This window comes from Pan troglodytes, chromosome 6 (assembly GCF_028858775.2).
Source record: "Pan troglodytes isolate AG18354 chromosome 6, NHGRI_mPanTro3-v2.0_pri, whole genome shotgun sequence".
Classification (NCBI taxonomy): Eukaryota; Metazoa; Chordata; class Mammalia; order Primates; family Hominidae; genus Pan; species Pan troglodytes.
The window spans coordinates 148,435,786-148,460,484 of record NC_072404.2 but is presented as its reverse complement, the minus strand read 5'-3'; the positions used below and the strand labels follow the sequence as shown (position 1 = coordinate 148,460,484).

At 40.2% G+C, this 24,699-nt stretch overlaps 1 protein-coding gene and 1 non-coding gene across 3 annotated transcripts in view; one reads left to right on the top strand and one right to left on the bottom strand.

Annotated features, from left to right (window-relative positions):
* Positions 1-1,548: 1,548 nt before the first annotated feature.
* LOC112209867 (U6 spliceosomal RNA) lies at positions 1,549-1,652 on the bottom strand. The gene has a single exon (XR_002944865.1). It is a non-coding gene; the product is annotated as a U6 spliceosomal RNA (small nuclear RNA).
* A 537-nt stretch (positions 1,653-2,189) lies between these two features.
* Positions 2,190-24,699, top strand: part of CHCHD3 (coiled-coil-helix-coiled-coil-helix domain containing 3) — a 298,494-nt gene continuing 275,984 nt past the window's right edge. Inside the window, exons 1-2 of one of the 2 annotated variants that reach the window (XM_001137124.6) lie at positions 2,190-2,616; positions 14,241-14,328. In XM_001137124.6, the coding sequence (XP_001137124.1) occupies positions 2,536-2,616; positions 14,241-14,328 (169 nt within the window). In that variant the 5' untranslated portion in view covers positions 2,190-2,535. The remainder of the gene's footprint in view (positions 2,617-14,240; positions 14,329-24,699) is intronic. The other variant, XM_001136966.6, reaches the window with a different exon arrangement.

The following is a 24,699-nucleotide window of genomic DNA, read 5'->3' as shown; positions in this document are numbered from 1 at the left end:
GAGCCAAGATTGCGCCACTGAACTCCAGCCTGGCGACAGAGCGAGACTCTGTCTCAGAAAAATAAAAGATACATACAGTAATAGATCAGCACATAATTGGATTCATACAGTAATAGATCAGCACATAATTGAAGCTCAAAAATGCGACTGCATTGTAGATGCCTTTGGCATAAGAGAATGCCATGGTGTGTTGTGGCCTGCTGCTTTTAATGTTGAGAGGGATTAATTGAAGAATAGTACCATCATTAACCTAATTTCTATTGAGAATCATCTGCCTCTGTAAAACTAAGGTCATATGGCTAAACTTATGTGTAACAGTGTGTTTAGCAAAAAAGAAATATGTAGATGAATAACTTAATAACTATGTACTGGTCTCGTAGAGGTGAAATATTGAACTATTAATAGGAACTTTCCACAATAGATCATCTCAACTTTTCTGATGTAGGTTTAATTCGTCCGCTAATTTATGCCATCTTTGGCAATCACTTAACTTTTCTCTGCCTAACCCTATTATGGCCTAACTTATGTAACTGGACTAGTAGTAGAAGGAGACACAAAAGTGGAAAGTAAATTCTCTACATACTTGGTGCAAATAATTTATTCTATGAAGAAATGTATTTTCTCATAGACAGGTTTGAAAATCATAGTACTTAAAATTTTACTTTACAAAAAGAAAAAAATACAGATACATAGTTCATGAGACAAGAGACATGGACCAAACACATGTTTAGGTTTTTTATTTTTTTATTTTATGGCTACGACTAAAATGCTACCATTCATGTACTGCATAACAGTGTTTCAGTCAAAGAAGAACCTCATTTCTGGCAGTGGAATCATAAGATTATAATGGAGCTGGAAAATTCCTGTCTCCTAGTATTTACTATACTATGCTTTTTATCTTTAGGTTAAAGTGCATTCTTTCTACTTATATAAAAAAGTTAACTGTAAAAAAGCCTCAGGCAGGTCCTTCAGGAGGTGTTACAGAAGGTGCTGTTATCATAGGAGATAGCTCCATACGTGTTATGGCCTCTGAAGACCTTTCAGTGGGACAAGATGTGAAGGTGGATGACAGTGATATTGATGATCCTGACCGTGTAGGTCTAGGCTAATGCATGTGTGTTTGTCTTAATTTTTAACAAAAATGTTTAAAAAGTAAAAAGTAAATAATTTCAAAAATAGAAAAAGTTTATAGACTAAGTATATAAAGAAAGCAATATTTTTGTACAGCTATATAGTGTGTTTGTGTTTTAAGCTAAGTGTTATTAAAGAGTCAAAAAGTCACAAAAAAAGAAGTTTATAAATTTAAAAAGTTACAGTAAGCTAAGGTCAATTTATTCTTGAAGAATGAAAATATTTGAAAATAAATTTAGTGTTGCCTAAGTGTACAGTGTTGATAAAAGGTACAGTACTGCATAGTTGCGTCCCAGGCCTTCACATTCAACTCCCCACTCACTCACTGACTCACTCAGGGCACCTTCCAGTCCTGTAAGCTCCATTCATGGTAAATGCCCTATAGAAGCGTACCATTTTTTATCTTTGATTTTTTTTTTTTTAATGGAATGCTTCAGAAATTCATGTGTCAACCTTGCTCAGGGGCCGTGCTAATCTCTGTATTGTTCAAATTGTCCTAGATGTGTTGCCAAAGCAATCACTTTTACACTGTTTTTGCTGTACCTTTTCTATGTTTACATATATTTGTACACACAAATACCACTGTGTTACAATTGCCTACAGTATTTAGTACAGTAACATCTTTGCAGCCTAGGAGCAATAGGTTACACCAAGTAGCCCAGATGTGTAGTAGGCTACACCATCTGGGTTTGTGTAAGTACACTCTATGATGTTTGCACAACCACAGACATCACAGGGTCACCTAACGAGGCATTTCTCAGAAGTAGTCTTCATTAAGCTACCCCACGACTGTAATGAAACGCTAAGTTTTGAGCCAGGAATTTGTGTATAGAACACTAGGAATGGCTTCATTAGGATCATGCATCTTTTTCATTAAACTGTGAGTCCCTTCGAGAGAAAGATTGTGTCTCTGAACTCAGTGGCCTAAATTTCTAGAATTATGTCTTCAAAAAGTTGCCGAGTTAGGCGTCTCTGGGGAGTCAAAACCACAACTCCCAGAATGCCGTGCTCCCTTAGCGCGCTCAAGCGCGGGGAGAGAATGTCCCAGCACCCACCGCGCCAGATCGAGACCACAGTTCCCACTACACCCAGGGACTCCGAGGAAAGCGTATCAAACACCACCTGTTGCCATAGCATCCGGGTCGGGTGAACCAATCCGGGCGCCCTCGCTGAACAGAGGCGGGCAGTTCGCATCTCCGACCAACCTGAGGCGTTTTTGTTGTGGCGCGTGACCGGAGGAGGCGGGAGCTCAGGACCGGCGCCTTCTCCTTGCTTCTGGGGGTCGTGGCCTTGCTCCCGCTGTGCGGGAAAAGAATCCAGGCCCTTCCACGCGCGTGTGGGCGCGGGGGCCCCGAAGTGCTCGTGGTTCCCCGCTAGGTCTCCGCTGGGGCAGGAACCGGAATCATGGGTGGGACCACCAGCACCCGCCGGGTCACCTTCGAGGCGGACGAGAATGAGAACATCACCGTGGTGAAGGGCATCCGGGTGAGTGCCCGTGGACGGGCGGAGGGCCAGTGCTTGGACTCGGACCCCAAGGCCCCATCTTCTCCGGACCCGCTCAGCCTGGTTTCTCCCGTCCTGGACCCTAGCGTTGTAAGGCCAGAAGCCCTGGTGTCTGGGAAGAAGCCCAGAGTTTCAAGACGTGGGACATTCATTCAGAGAGAGTTCCTGGTTGTGCCAAGTGCTAGGCACTGCTGGGGCGGGCGGGGAATGCCAGGTTGAATTATACCCTGCAAGGGCTCACAGTCTACTCGTAACTGTACTGCTCCCTTGTTGCAAGACCGTATTTGAAACCCATGCCTCGGTGTACCTGTCTGTGAAATGGTTTTCCTGGGTTCAGGACCCAAACCCTGCTTTTCCACTGTGCGCACCCTGTCTCCCAGGGTGAATTGGCATTTTAAGGATTGCCTTTGCTTTGTGTCATTTAGTGCTCTCCCTCTGATAACACCCCCTCCTCCCACCCACTCCCCACACCCTGTCATCCTCCCTCCCAGCCCCACAGTCTTTTCTGACCTGCCTGGGGCGGCTTCTGGCTTCTCCCTGCTTCACTTTCACTTGATATCTCCTCTTTCCCAGGCGCCTCCTCTGTGACCTGCTGCGCCGAAGTTTTGGATTAGGCCCAGTTGCTTCAGGACTAGTGTCTGCCAGTCTGATAGGGGCTGAGATGGGTTTGCAGTTTTTCATACCAGTAGAAGTAATGTAGTCATTTCTGACCAACGTTGTAGAGCACTTTTTTTTTAATGCCCTTTGCATGCACCTGATACATAAACTGAAAACCTGGTTTTTCTCTAGGGTGTCAGTATACCAGCACTAACTTCATTAACACACTCTCCGCTGCGCCTGAATTTGGAGCCTCACATTTTTGGACGTATGATGCCTGAACCTAGTAAATAAAGCAATTTTGACTTCAGAAAGTTTTATAATAATTTATATATTTTTTTCTGTTATCAACCAGCGTAAATAAATTACATTTGTAAATTATTTTTAACAGTTGTTACCAGGAAATAAAACTTCTTAAATATTTAAAATGTTTAAAAACTTTTTCTTCTGAAACTGTTACCTTGAGAATAATTTATTAAACTTTTCTTCATAGAAACTCAGACTGTCAAACTCAGTTTTTGGTCTGTGACCAGTATTTCTTTATATCATGCTAATTAATGGTAGTACTACATTTTGTAATAAAATGTCTGAGGCTGTATTCTTTGAGTTATTGTGGTTCAGTTAGTACTCTTTGGAGTAAAAAATTACTGTAAACTTTAAGTTTTATGCAGAGATTTTAAGACTCTTGCCATTAGGCTTTCAGTATGCAACTCAGAGTGAAAAATAATTAAAAGACAAAGCAAAATAAGTTTTGAGTGAGAAGACATTGGTTAGAAAAAAATGTATAAATCCATATTCTCGTGCTTTAGTACAGACACAGTGCTAACAGCAAACAAAATCGAAAGAGAATGTGGCCACAGCACAGAGATTCATATCAAGTATTAGATAAGGTTGGATGGAATAACTGACAGCAGGGATAGGTATTCTATTAAAGTGGAAAAATTGTCTAAAAAACCTTTTTAAGATTTTTGTTTTTTAAAAAGAAATGTCCTTTGGTCATATAACTTGACAGCATTCCTCATTTTTTTCCTTTCTTATATAGTACATTTTACCTGTATTGCTAACAGTTCAAGCATGATCATTTTTACCTCTATGCTTTTCTTCAGAATATACCTTCACCTGGAATGCCCTTGCGCTGGTCTCCATTGCTTCAAATCCTCCTTTTACATGAATGTTTTGCAATCTCTCTGAGCTTCAGTTTTCCCATCTGCAAAATAATGCAACTGAGTACATCCCTCAGATCTCTAATATTTTCCAGTCCTGAAATCCTGTGAGTCTGGTGGCACTGTAAGTTTCTTGTAGCCATACTTAGCCCATTGCAGTTTCCTCTAGAAGTGACATCCATTGAAGTATTGAGTACACAGAGGTCATTCTGATTTCTTTGAGCTCATGATCAAAAGAGTATCAACTTGAAATTAAACAGACCTCAGTTTAAATCTCAGGTTAGATATTTATTACTTAACCTGATTGCCTGTGTGATTTTTGTCTAGGTCTTTTGTAGATGTTTTTCAGTTGATCTTAGTATTTTTCTTGGCTTGAATTAAGCAGACATCAGTTTAAATCGCAGGTTAGTTATTTATTAGCCTGTGGCCTTTGACCATTGACTTCTTTTATTTCCTTATCCATAAACGGTAATACCATCACTTCCCTTGATTGGTTATTGTAAGAAGATGAGGTAAGGTATGTAAAGCACCTGGCACATTGTAGATTTTCATTAAAAAGGCAGCCATTATTATGATAGGGTTCCTTTCACATGCAAAGTTATAAGATTCTTTGAAAGTGCTGTGCTGTGTAGTGGAAAGAGCATGTGCCTTGGAACCAAGCAGACCTGGGTTGGATTCTCTCTCTGCCTCTCACTAGCGGTGTGGCTCTGGACAAGTCACTTTTCATTGTGTTTCCGTATTTAGTATTTCTGGACAAAGCAGCCTACTTTGAGAATTTGACATAATGTATATCTAGCACAGTGTCTAGTACTTTGACAGTGTTTGCACTTGTGAATAATAGCTGTTATTAGAGCTGTTCAAAAGAATGGATATGTGAACTTAAGTGAACTTCAAATTTTAATAAAAATAAGAGCATGTTGTGCCCCAACAGGTGTACCTAAAAGGGTATGGACTGGGAAATGGGAGTCTTACATTCTGCCCTAATTGAGGGTGTTTTTTTGTCTAGGTCTGTTGTAGATGGTTTTTATTTCTTTATATTTTTCTTGGCTTTAAGTAGTCACGTTGTTCCCTTCTGAAACATGGGGAAGGATAAGAAACCGCATTCTCAGTATGTCCATAAGCCATTGTTTTTAGCTTAGTTTGTTAGAACATGGTGCCGATGAGGCACCAAACTTCAGTTTTGAACTGCAGTTAGGTTAGTTCAGCTTGGCTGAAGAAAACGTTCCAACTTTGACCAGTTGTCTAGCATTTATGTCATTGGTTGTAAGAAATGAAAGTTTACCAAGCTTACTAATTCAACAGAGTCAGTCACTGCTGGAAAGCTAATTCTGTGTTCTGTTACACTGTTAAAGATAGTACAGACGGTCTCCTGTTAGGATGGTTCGACTTAGGATTTTTTGACAGTGGTGTGGAAGTGACAAGCGTTCAGTAAACTCAGCTTCTGGCATTACCTTCAGCAAAATCCATTGTAAACCAAGGAGCATCTATAATTTCATCTTCATTTATTTTTTTTCATATAATGACTTGGGTTCATTCCCTTAATATAAATATGTTGGCAATTATGAGGTTTTTTTGAGTTGGAGTCTCCCTGTGTTGCCCAAGCTGGTCTCAACTCCTGGGCTCAAGCTATCCTCCTGCCCCAGCCTCTGGGACTACGGGCATGTGCCGCTCCACCAGGCTCAGTCATCATTTATCTTAATGTATAAAGAATAACATTTAGAGAACAACATAAGGCTTTTGGTAACTATGCTGAATATTTATTTATTTATTTGAGACGAGTCTTGCTCTGTCACCCAGGCTGGAGGGCAGTGGCATGATCTCAGCTTGCTGCAACCTCTGCCTCCCAGGTTCAAGTGATTCTCCTGCTTCAGCCTCCTGAGTAGCCAGGATTATAGGCCTGTGCCACCATGCCCTGCTAACTTTTTTGTATGTTTAGTAGAGGGGGGTTTCACCATGTTGGCCAGGCTGGTCTCAAACTCCTGACCTCAAGTGATCTACCCACCTCAGCCTCCCAAAGTGCTGGGATTACAGGTGTGAGCCTCCACACCTGGCTGAATTTATTAATAGATTGTGTTTCTCTATATTGTTGAGGTCCTTAATAGCAACGAAAGGACCTACTTCAAATTTTAAGTTTAAAATTTCTTCTCACCTACCAGGTGTTATTTTTCATGGTATTTGTAGGGTCTTGTTTTTTCCCTTTATCCTTAGCAACTGATAGCTTTTCTTCCCTCTTCTGTAAAAGTAAAACCTATATTTTTACACCTGATTCCAACTTTGAATTTGAAACTACTCTTATGGATTGGATGAGAGGTCACTCTTTTGCCTTGCCCTCTTCTCAAGGCTAAAATAAATTCCTAGAGAGGAAAGACCAAGCATTTTCATTACTCATATTACATGTGGTTGATAGGATTTTTGTGAGCACCTGCCGTGCCTGCTTGGAAAGTGTGCTTACAACTCTATCTTTCGCAAGTTTATCTGAAACATCAAAGCTGTGAGTGAACTCTTCTGGAGCAAATGTCAACTTCAATGAGTGTCATTTTCAAAGATATATTTATCATGCTTTCCAGACATAAACGAATGTCCGCAGCTGGGCTTTAAAGTTGCAAGCCGAAATTCACAGGAGCCAGTTATGGCAGTATGGATACTTAATATGGAACGTAACTCATGCTTTGGGAAGTGTTGGCAGTTGAGAGACCGTAAATGAAGAGATTACTTAATATGCAGTATTACTGAGGATTCTGAAGAGAGTATGTTATCAGAGACTACAAATTCGGTCAGCCCTTGGGAGTGTTGAGGAATGTTGTGCAAATTTAGTTAAGTAGGATGATTAGTTTCTTTCAGCTTTAGATTCTATGAAGTTTTTGGCTGAGTACCATCTTAAGTTATCTAGGATTTTATAAAGGTAGGGATAATGGTTTCTACTAATGACAAATGTAAAGAAACACAAACATAAGCTAAGAATTACATATTTCATATATATCTATCAACATATATATGGGTTCCCTCTCCCCCTTTCTCTTAACTAACTATTTGGGAGTAATTTCTCCCAAATAATAATGGCAGTTTTTGGAGCCTATGTCTTAAAAAGGTAATTGTGAAGCAAACTAATACTCACACAGAAAATGACCTATGCTAAGTGGAAGGAGGATCAAGAGAGAAAAAATGGGTCTGAGTTCTTGAATCAATTTGCTAGGACACATCTGGAAGAAGATAAGATAAACTAATGGAGGCAGGAGGCTGATTTATTTGTCTCATGTGGCTCATAACTTTACCTCTTAGAAGGGCCACTGAAGAATTCCTCTTTTTTTACTCTGTTACCTGGGAGTAGAAATACTTTCTCTTTGTCCATCTCACCCAGTCTCCTGTTTCTGAGAAAATTCTTTCTTTTGGATTGGTGGGTAGTGTTTCTGGCACGGATTTTGGATAAGACCAAACAAGGTGGGTAGGAAGAGATGAGTGGGAAGACTGTAGGAGATGACACATGGCCTTTCCCCCTCTGTGGAGCACATTGGTGTGGTGAGTACTACAAATTTAAACTTGGCAAGCTCTGTTTGCTTAAATTTGTCTTTAGGAGCAATAGAGAATAGGGTGGACAGTCAAGTTCAGTGGGCTGAATATCGGCAGACCTGCTTCTTTTGATTGCCCCTTATATTAGAATGGTGGCTCTTTTAGTTCATAGAGCACTGTGGATCTGTAAGCTGTGGATTCTGGCCAGAACCATGCAATAAGCAGACAGTTTTGCATACAGTTGAGTAATTGACCCACGGACTACTCAGTCTGTGGACCTCAGGGTGTAATTCCCAGTATCAATGTGTGTGGGGGTTATTTCACTATTCTTTGCTACAAATAATTTCTGTAAATTGCCCTTGGTATTTGCCTTGATGCAGATTCCAGAGATGTCTGGAAAGCAAGTATAATAGGTATAGGTCATTGTACAGGAAAAGGCTTTGCTTAAACAAGTGCCCGGTTCAGGAAAAGATATGTTTCCTGAAGAAGATACTTTTTTTTTTTTTTTTTTTTGAGACAGAATCTCGTTCTCTTGCCCAGGCTGGAGTGCAGTGGTGCGATCTTGGCTCATTGCAACCTCCACCTTCTGGGTTCAAGCGATTTTCCTACTTCAGCTTCCCAAGTAGCTGGGACTACAGGCACCCACCACCATACCTGGCTAATTTTTTATATTTTTAGTAGAGACGGGGTTTCACCGTGTTAGCCAGGATGGCCTTGATCTTCTGACCTCATGATCTGCCTGCCTTGGCCTCCCATAGTGCTGGGATTATAGGCGTGAGCCACCACGCCTGACCGCAAGATACTTCTTACACAGAGGCTGCCATCGCAGAAGCTTGTGTTGTACTATCGACCCCCATTTTGGGTCATTTTTTATCAGAAAGATGAGTTGTTCTACAGCTACAGATTGTGTGAATAACCCTGGCCAGCATCTCTAAAGCTTGTCAGCTGCTTCATGAGTGAGTACCCCTGTTCACAGAGGAGATCAGGTGAGTGTGCAGGTCTGAACTTACTACTGCAATGGGAAGGTCAGCTCAGAGACCGTTAACTTTGGATACAGATGATAACACAACAAAACTATTACCTCATATCTACGTCGCTATGAGCAGACTGGGAATAGGGTAATAGTGCTTGGAGTTGGCAGAGGTGCAACAGTAGATGGCCATGGGTGCTGCTTTGGAAGGGCCTAAGGATACAGTTGTTGAATGATTGTAAGAACAAGAGAAAGGTGGAGTCTCAATAAGGCAGCCGTACAATATGTTTATCAAGCCTTCAATAGGTTTAGTATATACTCCTTTGGTGCATGCTTACAAGTTTACTGAACTATAACCAAACATCCCACTGGGAAATGTTTTGAATTGATGTGAGAATTTGACATTAAGTAGCAACTTGGGACATCAGAGAGGCCTCAAAAAGAAAAAAAAGTTAACAAGAAATTAGTGATTAGGTTGAAAGAGACATTCTACTCCTACTACCTAGAGAGCATAGATAGAGAAAAATAAGCACCTTCTATACCCATACCAGGACTTAGGCAGCTGCTGCTTGCAATAGCTGTAGGCCTAGTCCTCATGCACCTTACAGAGAACGAGTCAGTACAAGCTCAGACCCAGTTGATAAGAATGAACCAAAATGAATTAAAAAGTCCCTGTGGTTGGAGCTATATGGGTAATAGCTTTACCAAATATTTGTGTAGCCAATTGTAGTTTATGGTGCAAAACACTAAAATCCCTCCACAGAATCTCTGGGGTAAACATTATTTTCATTTTTTTCAGATGAAAATAGTAACTTTTCAGATGAAAGCTTATAGCTAACACTTGATTTTTGAGATTTATATATATTATATATCAGTTAAAATAGCTTTAAGATTCTAAAAATGTAAGCTTATTTTTTCCTCTTTAAGAGGAAGTGATATTTTTATTACATGCATGGGATTGAAGGGGTGTGTTATTAAAAGTAGAGCATTGGACTAGAGATTGGGGAATTACTGCTTCTGGTCTTGATGCTGTCAGTAACTGAATGTTACTCAGGGTCTCTTTTTTTTCTCAAGTATAAATTGAGTCAGGCTTACGGGGATTTTTCTAGGATGTGTCTCAGTTTCTCAGTTTCTCAGATGGGTTTCAGCAACATTCCCAGTGGCTGTCAGTTGTTAGAAGGATGCAGCTGGCTCTGGCATTTTCAAATAGAAAGTCTTCTTGTCTTCCAAGAAGGGAGTCGTAGTTTTTTCCTTCAAAGAGCACACACAGCATTTGATCTGTAGCCTTTCCCTTTTCCATCTTACTTCCATTCTGGTTTGGGCCCTGAGATACAAGTAACAGTTCAGGTATAGACTATTTAGTTCACTGATGTATCACAGGGCCTTGATTAGTGCCTGGCCTGGGAGACATTTGTTGAATGAATGACGTAATATATAGGAGCTTGCAATCTAGTGGAAAGGCAGAAAGGTGAATGTGGAAAGGCTAATTCCTGTTCTTTCATTGAGACTGTATTGGAAGTTTGAGAAAGGAACAGCAGGCACAAGGAATGGTAGCTTTAGGTAGGCAGGGTTGGAATGGAGTGGACAACTGTTTTGGTCAGTGAAGGCTTGGATGTTTAGACTGCGTCTTGAAAGGTGACTCCCTCCCAATGGGCCAGGAGAGAGGGCAATGTAGGCGTGTGTAAAGGCAAGGAGATGGGCGTAGAACAGGATATGTAATATTAAAGAAAAAAAACTGTAGAATTTGAGGTTGGAGAGTTAGGCCATCACCAAATGATGAAGTCTTGAATGCTGTACAAAGAATTTTAATTTTTCTGTAAACAGACTGTAGCTATTGAAGAATTTGAAGTAGGGAGTTACCATTATCACATTTGCATTTTAAGCGGATGGTACAGGAATTAGGGCAGGAGAAATGGGATGAGAGAAGAGAGGAATTCATTAAATATTTAGGGATTGATGAAGTCAGAGCTAAGAATGAGAGAGAAAGAAGAGTTAAGAACAAGCCCTATGTTTGAATTTAGGAAGCTGGGTGTTGGTGGTGTCATTAATGAGGTAAGGAAGGCAGGAGAAAGAGGAGATATGTGGCAAACATGAGTTCAATTTTGGACACTTTGGGTGTGAGGTGCTTCTGGTTTGCCAGAAGGAAGGTGTTCATTAGGCAATTCAGTGTGGAGACCGGGCTTCTGGGAGATAGGTCTTAAGCTCGAGTGAATGCATTTATTAATGGAATTTATTAGTTTATCAACAACAGTTAGAAATCAAGAGATTGGATGAGAGTGCCAGTACAAGGGCACATAGAATGAGAAGGGCCCTTCAGCATTGAAGTGCAGGCAGGAGAGGGGAAGCTGCAAAAGAGATAAAATGTGGCCAGAGTCCTAGGAGAACCAGGACAGCAGGATGTCAGAAAAGCCAAGGGAGGGCTTTCCAGAAGACGGGAGTGGCCAGAGGTGTTAGATGCTAAAGGGAAGCCATATAAATAAGGCATTTTATAAATATAAAATATTTATTTACGTAAATATCAAAAGTTATTTATTTGGTCATTGGTGACTTCTACCAGAGAATGTTCACTGTTGCACTGAGGGTAAAAGCCAGAGAGTGGTGAGTTCAGGAAGTGGAAATGGGAAGGAGACCCTTGATACAGGAGGAGGATCACTCAGTTACTTGAAATGGAAATCCTGGGGTCCTCCTTGATGACTTCTGCTTTACTCCCACATCTACTCAGATACTGGGTAGTGATGCTGAGGGATGTTTGAGTGGGATCTTTTTTTTTTTTTTTTTTTTTGAGATGGAGTCTCACTCTGTCGCCCAGGCTGTGGCGTGATCTCACTGCAAGCTCTGCCTCCCGGGTTCATGCCATTCTCCTGCCTCAGCCTCCTGAGTAGCTGGGACTACAGGCGCCCGCCACCACGCCCAGCTAATTTTTTGTATTTTTGGTAGAGATGGGGTTTCACCATGTTAGCCAGGATGGTCTCGATCTCCTGACCTCGTGATCCGCCCACCTCGGCCTCCTAAAGTGCAGGGATTACAGATGCGAGCCACCGCGCCTGGCCTTGAGTGAGATCTTGAGACTCAGACTTTTTGGGTTTGAATCCTTCCTCTGCTACTGATAAAGGATCTGATCCAGGGCCAGTTATTTAATCCGGCTATGCTTCAGTTTTTTCACCTATAAAATAGAGATACAAAAGTATCTATCTCATAGGCCTGTGAAGGAGTAAATAAGTGAAGTGCCTAGCTTAGTGTAGCGCCTGGCACATAATAAGCACTCAGTGAATGTTAGTATTTTAAATCCTAAATACCTTTTAAGTGTGTTCTCCCCTGGATTACCATAATAGCTTTTTTTTTTTAAAGTTTATTAAAGTAAATTGTTGTAGAGTAATTTACATGCCCTGAAATTCATCTATTTTAAGTTTACATTCCAACACTTTTTTTTTTTTCTAGATAGGGTCTTGCTCTGTTGCCCAAGCTGGAGCACAGTGGCATGATCATGGCTCATTGCAGCCTCGACCTCTTGGGCTCAAGCGATCCTCCCTCCTCAGCCTCCCGAGTAGCAATTCAACACTTGATGAATTTACTGAGTTGTGCAAACATCACTACAATGCAATTTTAGAATATTTTTATCACCCCAATAAGATCTCTTGTGCCTGTTTACAGTTAATCCCTATTCCCACCCCAGCTCTAGGCAACTACTTAATCTACTCTATAGGGATGCTTTTTCTGGGTGTTTCATATAAATAGAATCATTCAATATGTGGCCCTTGTGTTTGCTTCTTTCACTTAGCTTAATGATTTTTAGGTCTATCTGTACGGTAGCACATGTCATAACTTCACTGCTCTTTATTGCTGAGTTGTATAGTGTTGTATGGATATGTAAGATTTTGTTTATCCATTCACCATAGATAGACGTGTTTGTTTCCACCCTTGCTCTTATGAATAATGCTGCTATGAACATTCCTGTGCAAGTCTTTGTGTGGACATATGCTTAATAGCTTCTTAATTGGTCCTTTAGCCTCCTTCAGGGATCCTGCTTCTGTTCTTGTCCCCCTCCAATCTGTTCTCTACGTTGTAGCCAGAGTGATTTTCCTAAAGTGTAAATCTGATCGTTCCATTCCCCTGCTTAAAATCCTTCAGTAGTGCTCAGGTACCCTCAGGATCAAGTTCAAACTGTTTCAATTGAAGAGTTCACTAAGAATCTTCAAAATTTGGAATCTCTACCTTCCCTCCCCACCTTCTCTTTCACTATGCCCTCTCTCTATTTTCTTGCTTCAGCCATTTATTCATGTTGTTTCATTCATTCATTTAACATTCATTCATTGAATTAACTAGGCTTAGTGAGGCTCTGGGAGTATAGCGATAGGACAGCCAAATCCTTGCTTTCAGGGAGCTTTCTTTCTAGTGAAAGGCAGATGGTAAACAAGCAAGTCTCAGGTAGTGGTTAAGTGCTGTAAAGAAAATAAAAAAGGATGACGCGATAGTAACTGTGGGAATGATGACTCTCAAATCCGCAAGGCTGTGTGTTCCTCAGAGCCTCTGCTCTATTGCCAGCTGCCTACTTGATATCTCCACTTGGATGTCTAACGGTGGCAAATTCTGGTTTTCATCTGTACTTTAATGTGATTTTTCTCACCCAGGAGCACTTTCATCCTACTGCATCTCTTCCTAGCTTTTACTCCTCCTTACCTTGTAAATCTTCCCTAATCCTCTGTTCCAGCCCTGCCTTCAAAGCCTGGCTACACATGCTGCCCATTGTGTTTTCTGTATACTTGCATTACATGCTGACTCACTCAGGTAGCACTCTTCATGTTGTATTTAAATGCCTGATGGTTGTTTATTCTGTTATGCTTTAAGCACTTGATAATTTTGAATACTCAGAGTCTAGCCTAGTTTCTGGCACATAGTTGATCCATCATGAAGTCTGTTGAAAGAGCGATTGTATGTGGTTAGCTTTGAACAGGAGGGAGGGAGGGGAGAGGGAAGGAACACTTTCCTTCGGGACTAGAGGGAGGGAAGGAGCTAAGGCCCATTAATGCATGAATAAGTGTGTAGGATTAGGGGAGGAAAGTTGAAGTTTATGTAGCATACATTTCCCCAGAGATTACAATTTTGTGCATAGTATAAAATGAAGAGTGTAGTTATTTATAATGAACAATTAGCAGTGCATTAGAAAAAATAAAGGAGTAGTGCTGTGGGGTGCATCTCGAAATCTTAAAATTATTCTTCCTTCTGGTTTTATGGCTGTTAGATTTAGCCTAATTTCTTTAGGCCATTCGTCATATGTATGGATATGGATGACTAAATTACTTGGATGTTATTGCACTGGTTTTTGATCTTGCTGTTTTATAATTGATTTTATTTTGATGTTGCTTTTCCAGCTTTCGGAAAATGTGATTGATCGAATGAAGGAATCCTCTCCATCTGGTTCGAAGTCTCAGCGGTATTCTGGTGCTTATGGTGCCTCAGGTATTGCTGAATTTTAATTTTAGGGTTTTTAGGAGATAAATTATAAGTGGAAGAAGTTGACTCAATAGTCAAGTTCTCTAGCATTCTGTCTTTCGTTATTTGGATGTTTAGCTTTTTATAAGGAATATTAGAAATCAGTATTGGGGTTTCTTTTAAAATGTTCTGTACTAAGAATGAAACTATTTTCAAACATTCTTTGAAAATTTTGTTTTCTCTTCCCACTCTTGAATCCTCTACTAGGCTTTGGAAAGTTACTTCATATCTTTTTGTATAAAATGGATTGCTTATAGGGATATTAGAGATTTAGGAAAATATTTATTTAAAAAATTGAACTTAGAAAATATTGATTTGCTATTTTCAAATTGTGAAGTATTCCAAATGATTTTATTTTCTAATAAATTTCTTCTAAGTTTATACAAGGTTTAGTTTGTCACAGTCAGTCTTAGTTATTGATGGAAATATGGTGGTAAATGAAATCCATAAAGAATTATTAAGCCTAATTTTATCTGTAGGTCCTGCTGGATAAGAGACTTAATGCTGTTTCTTCTCCCTTTTCTCTCTCCTGCCACACTCATCTGTTTATCCAATATTTTACTAAGCACCAGCTATGTGTCCAGCACTGTTCTTGATACTGCCCAGTTGATGGATAGATACGCTATTTATTGTGAAATGGCAACAAGAAAATAATTGGGATGATTAATTTTGGACTAAGTGAGATTTTCCTGTACTTATCAGAAAGGGGGAAATCTGGCTATAGACTGTGAAATTGAGAAAGACGAGATCCTGCCCAAATGCCATTCACTTGGGCCAATTGTGACCCCCCCCCCCGCCCCGCCCCTTACTAATCATTAAGTCAGTAAACATGAATTGAGCTTCTGATACGTTTAGAGGAAAGGGTACCAAGATGAATAAGAATTACTTCTTGCCCCTTTGAAGCTTCTTGTTTAGTAGGAGAGTTGAGGATTCACAGTTAATTAACGCTAGATAGAAAGTGAGCATGCCTTCCTTGTTAGAAACCCTTGTTTTGGCTTCTGGACCACACTCTTGGTTTTCCTTTCACCCTACTTGCAACCCTCAGTCCAGGGTTCTTTGTTGATTTCTACTAAGTAATCTTGTCCCAATATACGGTTTTGAAATCATTATCTAGATGCCTGTGACTCCCAAAATTATATCTCTAGCCCTGACCTTTCCCTGAAATTCCAGACATTATAATAGACAACTGCCTACTTGAAACCTCCCCTTACAGATTCCTCAACTTGACATATCCCAAATCAACCTTTATTTTCACCCCCAGACTTGCTTTTCTTCTCTGTCTTTCCCACTAAATGGCACAGGTAGTCAGGTCCCCAATTGGGGATTCATCCTTGTTTTCTTTTTTCCTTATTCCTTACATCAGACTGTTAGCTAGTCTTGTCAACTACATCTCTAAAACATGTCTAAATATGTTCCTTTTGCATCTATCTCCTCTGCTGTATCTCCAATCCAGATAGATAACCATCGTCTTCTGCGGAAGTCTCTTAACTGGCTCCCTGCTTCACTCTTCCCCCCTGTGCTGTGCACACAGAAGTCCTCACAATCTTTTGAAGAAAAGCAAATCAGGTCAAGTCATGTCCCAGTGGTGGCTCTCCATGGTACACAGAATATAGTCTGAGCTGCTTCCCTGGGCTTCCATCATATATCATGACTGGTCCCTCTCTGCCTTCCAACATCATCACATTATTCATCATCTCCTATCACCTTTCCTCTACTTATTCACTGTGACTGCTATCTTCACTAGAAGAGAAGCTCCAGGGACCTTATTCCTCATCTGTTTGTTCACAGCTGAATTCTTAGCTCCTAGGATAGTGTAACCTGCTTCTTAGTAAGTGCTTATTATCTGTTGAATTAATTTAAGGGCATTATCCATTTTAAAAGTAGCTACTTTTGTTCATTCTGGAGAGTTCTATACATTTAATTCAGGTGACATATATTGAATGTTTCTATTATGTAAATAAATAAGCCAGGTTTTTCTTTTTTTTTTTTCTTTTGAGATGGAGTCTCGCTGACTCCCAGGCTGGAGTGCAGTGGCGTGATCTTGGCTCACTGCAAGCTCCGCCTCCTGGGTTCATGCCATTCTCCTGCCTCAGTCTCCCGAGTAGCTGGGACTACAGGCTCCCACCACCACGCCTGGCTAATTTTTTATATTTTTAGTAGAGACAGGGTTTCACCGTGTTAGCCAGGATGGTCTCAATCTCCTGACCTCGTGATCCGCCCGCCTCGACCTCCCAAATTGCTGGGATTACAGGTGTGAGCCACCGTGCCCGGCCAAGCCAGGTATTTTGAAAAGATGCAAAAATAGGAAAAAGTTTTTTTTGACAGATAAACTACATATATAACAAGACTATAAGGGAGGTAGAAACATAGTATAAAAGAAACCTAGGAGATACTGAAAATAAGTTTATCAAATATTTTGGCTTAAGAAGATGCCTTGTCGTGCAGAAACAAATGACTGTCCAGTTTATTAAAATGCCCAACAACTGCACTTCCAGTCACTCGGGTCTTGCATATAAATACCACTGCATACAGTGAGCACATCTAGCTGATGATAAATATACCTTTGCTTCCTCCTCTTCCTCAAAATGGTGAATCTGTTCTTATCTACATGTATGAACTTAAAATACGGAAAATGTTAAGGAGCAAATGGTTTGTAACTTTGTAAGTACTTATGACGTGTATCTTTTTGCTTATGAATATTCTGTGCTATAACCATTGTTTCTGTAGTTTAATTAAAACATTTTCTTGGTGTTAAAAAAAGAATGATGATATATGGATACATTTAAAATTGGAATTTGTTCTAAAGTATGATTTGTTGTAGGTAGATTTTTTTTCCTACCTCCTGTGTTACGGAGTTAGCGTGATGATCATGATGATTCAATATACTGAAGTAATGATAGATGACACTTAAAATTTATTACATTGTAGGTACTCTGCTAAATCCTGTGTACATCTTATCTCATTTCATCCTTATAACCCTATGAAGAAGGACCTGTGATAACCCATTTTATGTAGAAAGAAACTGAGACTTGAAGTGATTAATTATTTTGCCCAAAGTCACACAGCTGGTGAGCAATGGAGATGAGAGTTACATTCAAGTTTGTCTGACTCCAGAGCAAATGCTGTTAACCACTTTGTCTTATTTTAATTTGAATGACATCTTGCTTTAGAAAGGACGTGATAGAAACTAGTTGGAATGAAGGAGCTGCTTTTTAGTGATGTTCTGCTTGAACTAAGGAAAGAACCCGTTGTCTATAAGTAATTGTTGGTTGTTCTAGCTTTTTCCCATATTGGCCTGAGTGGAAGGAGAGAAAATGTTTTCTTTCTTGGGTTGTTTTGATATTTCGAGAGAGTGGGGATGGGTCGGGAGGTTTTCTATGAGTGCCTGTGGTGTGTCTGGCCCGAAGAGCATGCCACTGATGTGAAGAGTTCTGGCTTTGCTGAGGGACCCATCCCTTCTCACTCCCCATTTGAAATGACTGATGAACTCTTTGGTCCATGACCAGCTGTGACCAGCCTGGGCACTGAAAGCTCTTAGAATGCCATCTTGTGGGCCGGGCTTGGTGGCTCATGCCTGTAATCCCATCACTTTGAGAGGCTGAGGTGGGAGGATCACCTGAGGTCAGGAGTTTGAGACCAGCCTGCCTAACATGGTGAATCCCTATCTCTACTAAAAATACAAAAAATAGCTGGGCGTGGTGGCACATGCCTGTAATCCCAGCTACTCAGGATACTGAGGCATGAGAATCGATTGAACCTGGGAGGGGGAAGTTGCAGTAAGCCGAGATTGTGCCACTGCACTTCAGCCTGGGCAACAGAGTGAGACTCCATCTCAAAAAAAAAAAAAAAGTATGCCATCTTGTGTTTTAGTGGTCAGGCTAGAACTACACTTTCCAAATGGTAGCCACTAGTCACATGTGGCTCTTAAAAGTTAAGTGAAAATTAAGTCAATGATCAAATGAAAACTTTAGCTCTGAAGTTGCACTCTTTACATTTTATGCTCAGTAACCGCATGTGGCTTTTGACTACCATATTGGAAAGTGTAGATATAGAGCATTTCTATTATTGCAGACAGTTCTGTTGCATAGCTCTGATCTGGAATACACCAGTGCTTTTTATTTTCTATCTGCACCATGATGTGAAAAAGACTCAACAAGGCTCATAGGACAGGTTCTTTGAGTACATGATTTCTCTCACCCTTTCCAACCTAACCCAAGAAAAGAACTAAAATTTGGCATGCTATTTTGAAATGATCTTGCTTTAGGTTAAGAATGCAATTCAACTATGTGTAAATTAACAAAGTATTTATTCTTCTTAGAATTAAAAAAATAGCCTTATAAGAGCAGGAAGCTTGAACATTTATGTTTTGTTCTGAGTTTGTCTCATTTAGGAGTTTTAGTTAGTACTCAATAATAGATTTCTTATGATTTAAAATTTAGATGTGTTATGAAATAATTTTTCAAGCCTACAAAAATGTATTGATAAAAATGTCACTCGCCTTTTTTACATTTTTCAGTGTGAAGTAAATTATATATTAAATGTGAGTTGAATTTTAAGTATTTATTAAAAAGCCTTCTTTCTCACAGGACTCTTAGTCATACCAGCCCTAGGCTATTCATATGTGTGAATATAGGGCAGTGTATTTGATGAACTGAGAGCCCTAGGATTTCTGTATATAGGAACTCAATTTTGTCATAAAAATAGTTTTGAGAATACATTTTATACTATAAGAAAGTGGGTTCCTCTGAAGACTTTACTGAAACTTTTTTTTCATAAAAAATATAATTTTTTTGCTAAACCTTGAACCAGATCAGTGGCTCGTTGCAGTAAGTATTCGCATGTAAAGCTGTTTGGGCAAAATAATATACTGTGTGACACACAGCAGATTGTAATGCCACTTTAATAAATGAATGTGCTCTCAATAACTTAACTGTGTCCTTGTTGCCTCAATTTTTTGCTGCGTTATCTCAACTATATTGGTTTGCTTTTATACCAGATAATTTTTTTCTTAGGCTGACATAAGGAGATGTCATTGCATATAGTTATAAACTTACCTTTTCATTAACATCTTGCATCTTTTGATTTTAAAAAATCAATTTTGGGTACTGATTGTTTCCTTTCAACCTGATCTTTTAGTTTTTCTGGCTTATAATGAGGTCAGACCTCTCATGGTTGACCCTACCTACCGCTGAAGAAACTGTCCCCAAATCAATATGAAGAAATAGACAGGAAATGATATTAGGAGATGTTTTGTTGTTTTCGTAAGCTACTGGCAACCAGATAAAAATGATGAATCTGGAAAAAAACAAGACAAATGACCTAACTTTTGTTATCATCCTCACTGTAGAAGTTTCTCTGTAAATTTCTCGTCATTGTGAAAAATAAGAAAGATTTGCCAGTTTGTGTTAAGTATATCACTGAGATCACTAAGTATTTGGCAGCCTTAACAAATTGCAGGAAACCAATTTGAGCAGGAAATAGCACAGCCTAAACTAAACAGCCAATTTTGGGAAACAGATTCATGTATAAGTTCTGTGTATTTTTCTCCCAGAATCTGGCCCTCCTAGTTATTTTTAAACAGCTCTTTAAGGCTCATTTAGACATAACACTGTAGGGAGAGTTCAGAGAAAATAAGCTTATTCCTTTGACTCGAGTTACAAGAACTAAACATCTAGGTTTCCAACTTTTAATATGTGAAACTTTGTGGATGCCAGTGTCTCAACTGTGTACTTTTTTTGTGGGCTGTAATGGTTGATTTGCCTGACTGTTCCTAATAGTAAGAAACCTAATTGCTATTGAATTAAAGGCATTAAATCTAATTCTCTAAGTCAGCATATTCTGCTCTGAAAAAGAAATCTGCCAACAGTCTAGGGTTGAAGAACTCATGGTTAGTTCCATCAGTCAACAAGTGTTAGCATGGCCGCCATCTTTGACCTTCAAGGAATTACTAGTTTGGTCAAAGCATATTTAATGTTACAGTGTAGTGAATGAGTACTAGTTTAGTCGCTTCCTCTGTTAATATTTTTGAGAAGGTGAATCAACATGTGAGTGAGATAGAATGTATAAGAGGTATGAAAAGTGCTTTAGGAATTTAGAGAAAGAGTGTCAGGAGCTTTGGCAGGCAGGCCTGGCATCAGGGGAAGTGAACTTGAGCCAAACTTGAGGCTAAGAGGGATGGGAGGGGGGTTAGAGTAGAAGGTAATCCTGGTAGAGTTAGCACACAGACCAGATTAATTCAGATAAAGGTTTCTTGTAGGGTCTCATGGGTGGGTAGGTTGAAGTCAATGAGTTTAATTCTATCCTATAGGGCCTGGGCAGCTTCAGAGCTGTTCTATCTCATTTTAGGATGCAAGTCTGGAAAGTTACATTAGTTGTGCCTTCAGATATACCCAGATATTAGTAACATTTTTATTCGTAAAAATATAGTGCTGGTTTTCTTATTGATATTTTTGTATCCAATAAACAAATCTGAGTGGTAAGAATATGTATTTTCCACCATAGTACTAAATAAAACCATTTTCATCTTCAGTTAAGTAAAGAAGCAGCCCCATAAGCATTTTTGTTTGTCCGTAATTGGCCCTATTGCAAAAAGAAAGAAAGAAAGAAAGAAAGTTGCCCTCAAATGCGTGAGACAGCATGGCAGGCTAGGGTGTAACAGATGAGTTCTGAGCAGGGAAGGTGAATGAAGCAAGTGGATCCTTGGAAGGATAAGGTAAAGAAAGGATGTTAGTTGGAAACTAGCAATCAGGAAGGTCAGCCGCTGCCTGGTATAGGTAGAGTGGCAGGGCAGAGGAGGGCTTGGCTGGATATGGTAACTACTGCTCCATGGATGGGTAGTGACAGTCCTTGACTCACGCTTCAGTCCTTTTCTCCCCAGGCCTAGGACACCTTTTCTCTGTGCTACTTGATTCATCTCTATGTTGGATTTATTTTTGAGAATCCAGAAAACCTTTAGGCTGACTTTATTTTAAAATTGAGAGGAGGGCATAGAAAACTTCCTTTCTTGTCATTAGCAATGTGTTTTGTATTCCGTGGTATTTTAGAATGGTCAAAAGGGAGTCACACAAAGAAAGTGCTGCAGTGGGAGAGAGAATGTACTAGAGATAAAGCTTGGTAGGTTCTGAAACATCAGTGAGTTACATCTTCCGATCGTTTTCTGTGACTAGGAACTTCCACCCATTGATTTCCTAGTTAACGGATTAACCACTGGCTTCAGCTGCTTTATATTATGTCTTCAGAGGTCCCTGCCCTTGTTACTGCAGCAGCATTATTTACTTTGCATTGGTGCTTCTAGGTGGTATGAAATCAAGTGGGCCGGACACTCCCTACTTGCCCCTAAGTTACTAGAAAGAAGCAACTGTTTTCTTAGGTAGGTTGTATAATGTAGATTAGAAATATAGTAATGTCGTGGAGTCACAGTACTCAGGAGCTGGAAGTTAACTCAGGAGTTATGACCTAGTAGTTTCAATGACAGCAGAGAAAAAAGACGCTGTTTTAAAGAAGCTCCCCATTTTTGCTGCTGTAGATTCTGGACACTAACTTTAAATGGAATTATGGGATAGTGGATTGTATTTTCTCACAGAACAAGTGTTGTTATTTGTCATAACCAAGCAAATCATGGGTGTCACCAAAACTATATTAAGAAAACTAGATAAAACAGTGATATAAATTTTGTAATCATGCTTCAAGATTTGTGAAATAAAATACGGCAATGGTTAGTCAAGCAAAACTAATAGAATATAAAGCATAGGACATACTTAGCAATACTATTTTTGATTTAAATTTCATACATTTGTTGTAAACAATATTAACAATATTTTTGCCTTTCTTGGAATTTGACAGATTTGAGAGCATCATCTGGATGGCCCAAATCTCTTATAATAAGTTGCCCAAGGGAGTTTCAAATGTACATTTTCCTATTGCAAGCAGAGAGGTTCAAAATCAATCCATTGACTTTCCAGCTGTCAGCCAAATAGTAGGTTATTGTTGTTGATGATCTTGTTTTTCGTTGTTAAAAAAAAAAAAAATTTAAAAGTAAGGTCTGACCCAGCATTTCATTTCTTTCCTTTACCCTCTCCTGCCTCCCTGGTTTATTCAGAGTCACTCCTATAGTGTTCTGTATTAGGCCAAATCAGTGCTACCAGGGAACAGTAAGTGCTTTTAAGTCCCCCTTTTAAACCTTCTCTGCCCCCAGGGCTACTTGACACTTTGTTGACAGCTGTCACTGTACTTGAGTATTCCTTGAAAAGCCTCGGGTACCCATGTGGATCATTATAGAAGGATCTCCAAACTTTATCACCGAATTGCTATGGCATGCTTATGACAATATTCTGGTTCTATATGCCCTGCTTCCCCTGAATGAGTGGTTAATTGAAATATGGGTTTTAATTAGCCAGCATCAAATGATTGGAGCTTGAAATTACTTTCAGTTACAGGGTAGTCATGATAACTCACATTACTATAAAGATACAAGGTGTTTGAAACATCTGACAGATTGCATGGTGGGCAAGTACACGGCTGCCAGCAACCAACCCCTGTGTACTCACTGTGTTGGCAGGACTTCTTTCCTTTGTCAGCTGAGTGAGTGCGACTGCTTTCCTCCTCACTTCATGCACATGCACCTTGCTCTTTTCTCATAGGGCTTTTTTTTTTTTTTTTTTTTTTTGCTTGTCCACACCCATCATTGCTATAGTCCTGCAAGGGTCACTTGCAGACCTTGTCTGTATTTGATGAGTAGCAGTAGAGCCTTGCTCTGCATTTCCCAATTTATTATGTTACGCTTTGCAGTTTCTCCCATCCCTGGCATCATTGCCCTAGTCTGGCCACCATTATCTTTTTCCTGCATTACCCTGGCAGTCTCTTGCTTGGGGTCCCTGCCTTTAGTCTTGCATTCCCCGGTCTATTCTCACTGCAGCCCTAGTTTCTTTCCAAAGCATGAAACTAATCATGCCATTCCTCTGTTAGAAACTTGAGCCCTCCACCCCACCCTGGCCTTCCTCTTAGGATGCAGCCCAAATCTCTTACATAGCCAGCAAGGTCCTGTACAATCCATCTCCTGCTCGAGTCTTCTCTGGGAATCTCATGGGATTGAGCCCAAATACTGCTTTTGTACAAGACCTTGCTGGCAGACAGACCTTTGTCTGTTGTGTTGAACTTCTTTGTCTAGTCATATTGAAGTTCTTGTATATCCTCAGACTTATCCTTTTGAGTTTTTTTATTTTTGAGTTGGAGTTTTGCTGTTGTGGCCCAGGCTGGAGTGCAATGCCTCAATCTTGGCTCACTGCAACCTCCACCTCCCAGGTTCAAGTGATTCTCCTGCCTCAGCCTCCCGAGTAACTGGGATTACAGGCTCCCGCCACCACGCCTGGCTAATTTTTTGTATTTTTAGTAGACATGGGGTTTCACCATGTTGGCCAGGCTGGTCTCGAACTGCTGACGTCAGGTGATCCACCCATCTTGGCCTCCCAAAGTGCTGGGATTACAGGCCTGAGCCACCGCACCCGGCCTCCTTTTGGGTTTTTGACCGTGTTGTTCCTTCTGTCTGAATACTGTTCCAACTTCTAGCCCTGCCCCACTGCTATCTCACCTCTTACCTGCCTTTTGTCTAGCAAACTCCTGCTCATTGTTCAGATCCCTGCCTAGAAACCACTTACCCCAGGAAACTTTTCATGACACCCAGTCCTGGTGAGATGCCCCACCTGTGTGGGCCTGTGGTACCTGTGCACGTCTCTCGTAGCACACGTCACGTGGTTCTGCCATTGCCCGTTACACACCCCTCTCCTCCAGATCCCATAGCTTCTATTTTCTCATTGGTCCTCCCAGGACCTCCTCTTCTGGCACTTCCTTCAGCACTCCCCCTTGCTTTGGTGCTGAGCTCTCTTTGCCGAGGCCGTTATAGAACTGTGTGTGTTTGCTGCAGGTAAACATTGACCTGTTGAGACCAGATAATTAGGCAAAGCAGGAAAAGAAGAAGTCTCAGAGGGTCGAGGAGATTTCCTTCAAGAGCCATTTCCTCATTTTCTGTGTGGACTTTCCAAGTTGATACCATTTTGAAGAATTTCCTTTTCTTGTGTTACTAATTCTCTTTAGTACTGATCCTTGTAATAGTATGTACTTCATTGTGTTACAATTACATGTTTACTTGTCTGTTTTTCCCATTTGATTATGAGCCTTTGAAAGAAGTGAATGTTCGCTTCCCATGTTCTGTACGCTCAGCCACAGTGACCGTATTATAAAGTTAGGTGCCTCATAAATGTTTGTGGAATGCGTGAGCTAAAGCAAATCAGATAATGAAGCCTGATATGTACAAGTGCCTGTGTCCACTAAGAGGCAAGCAGG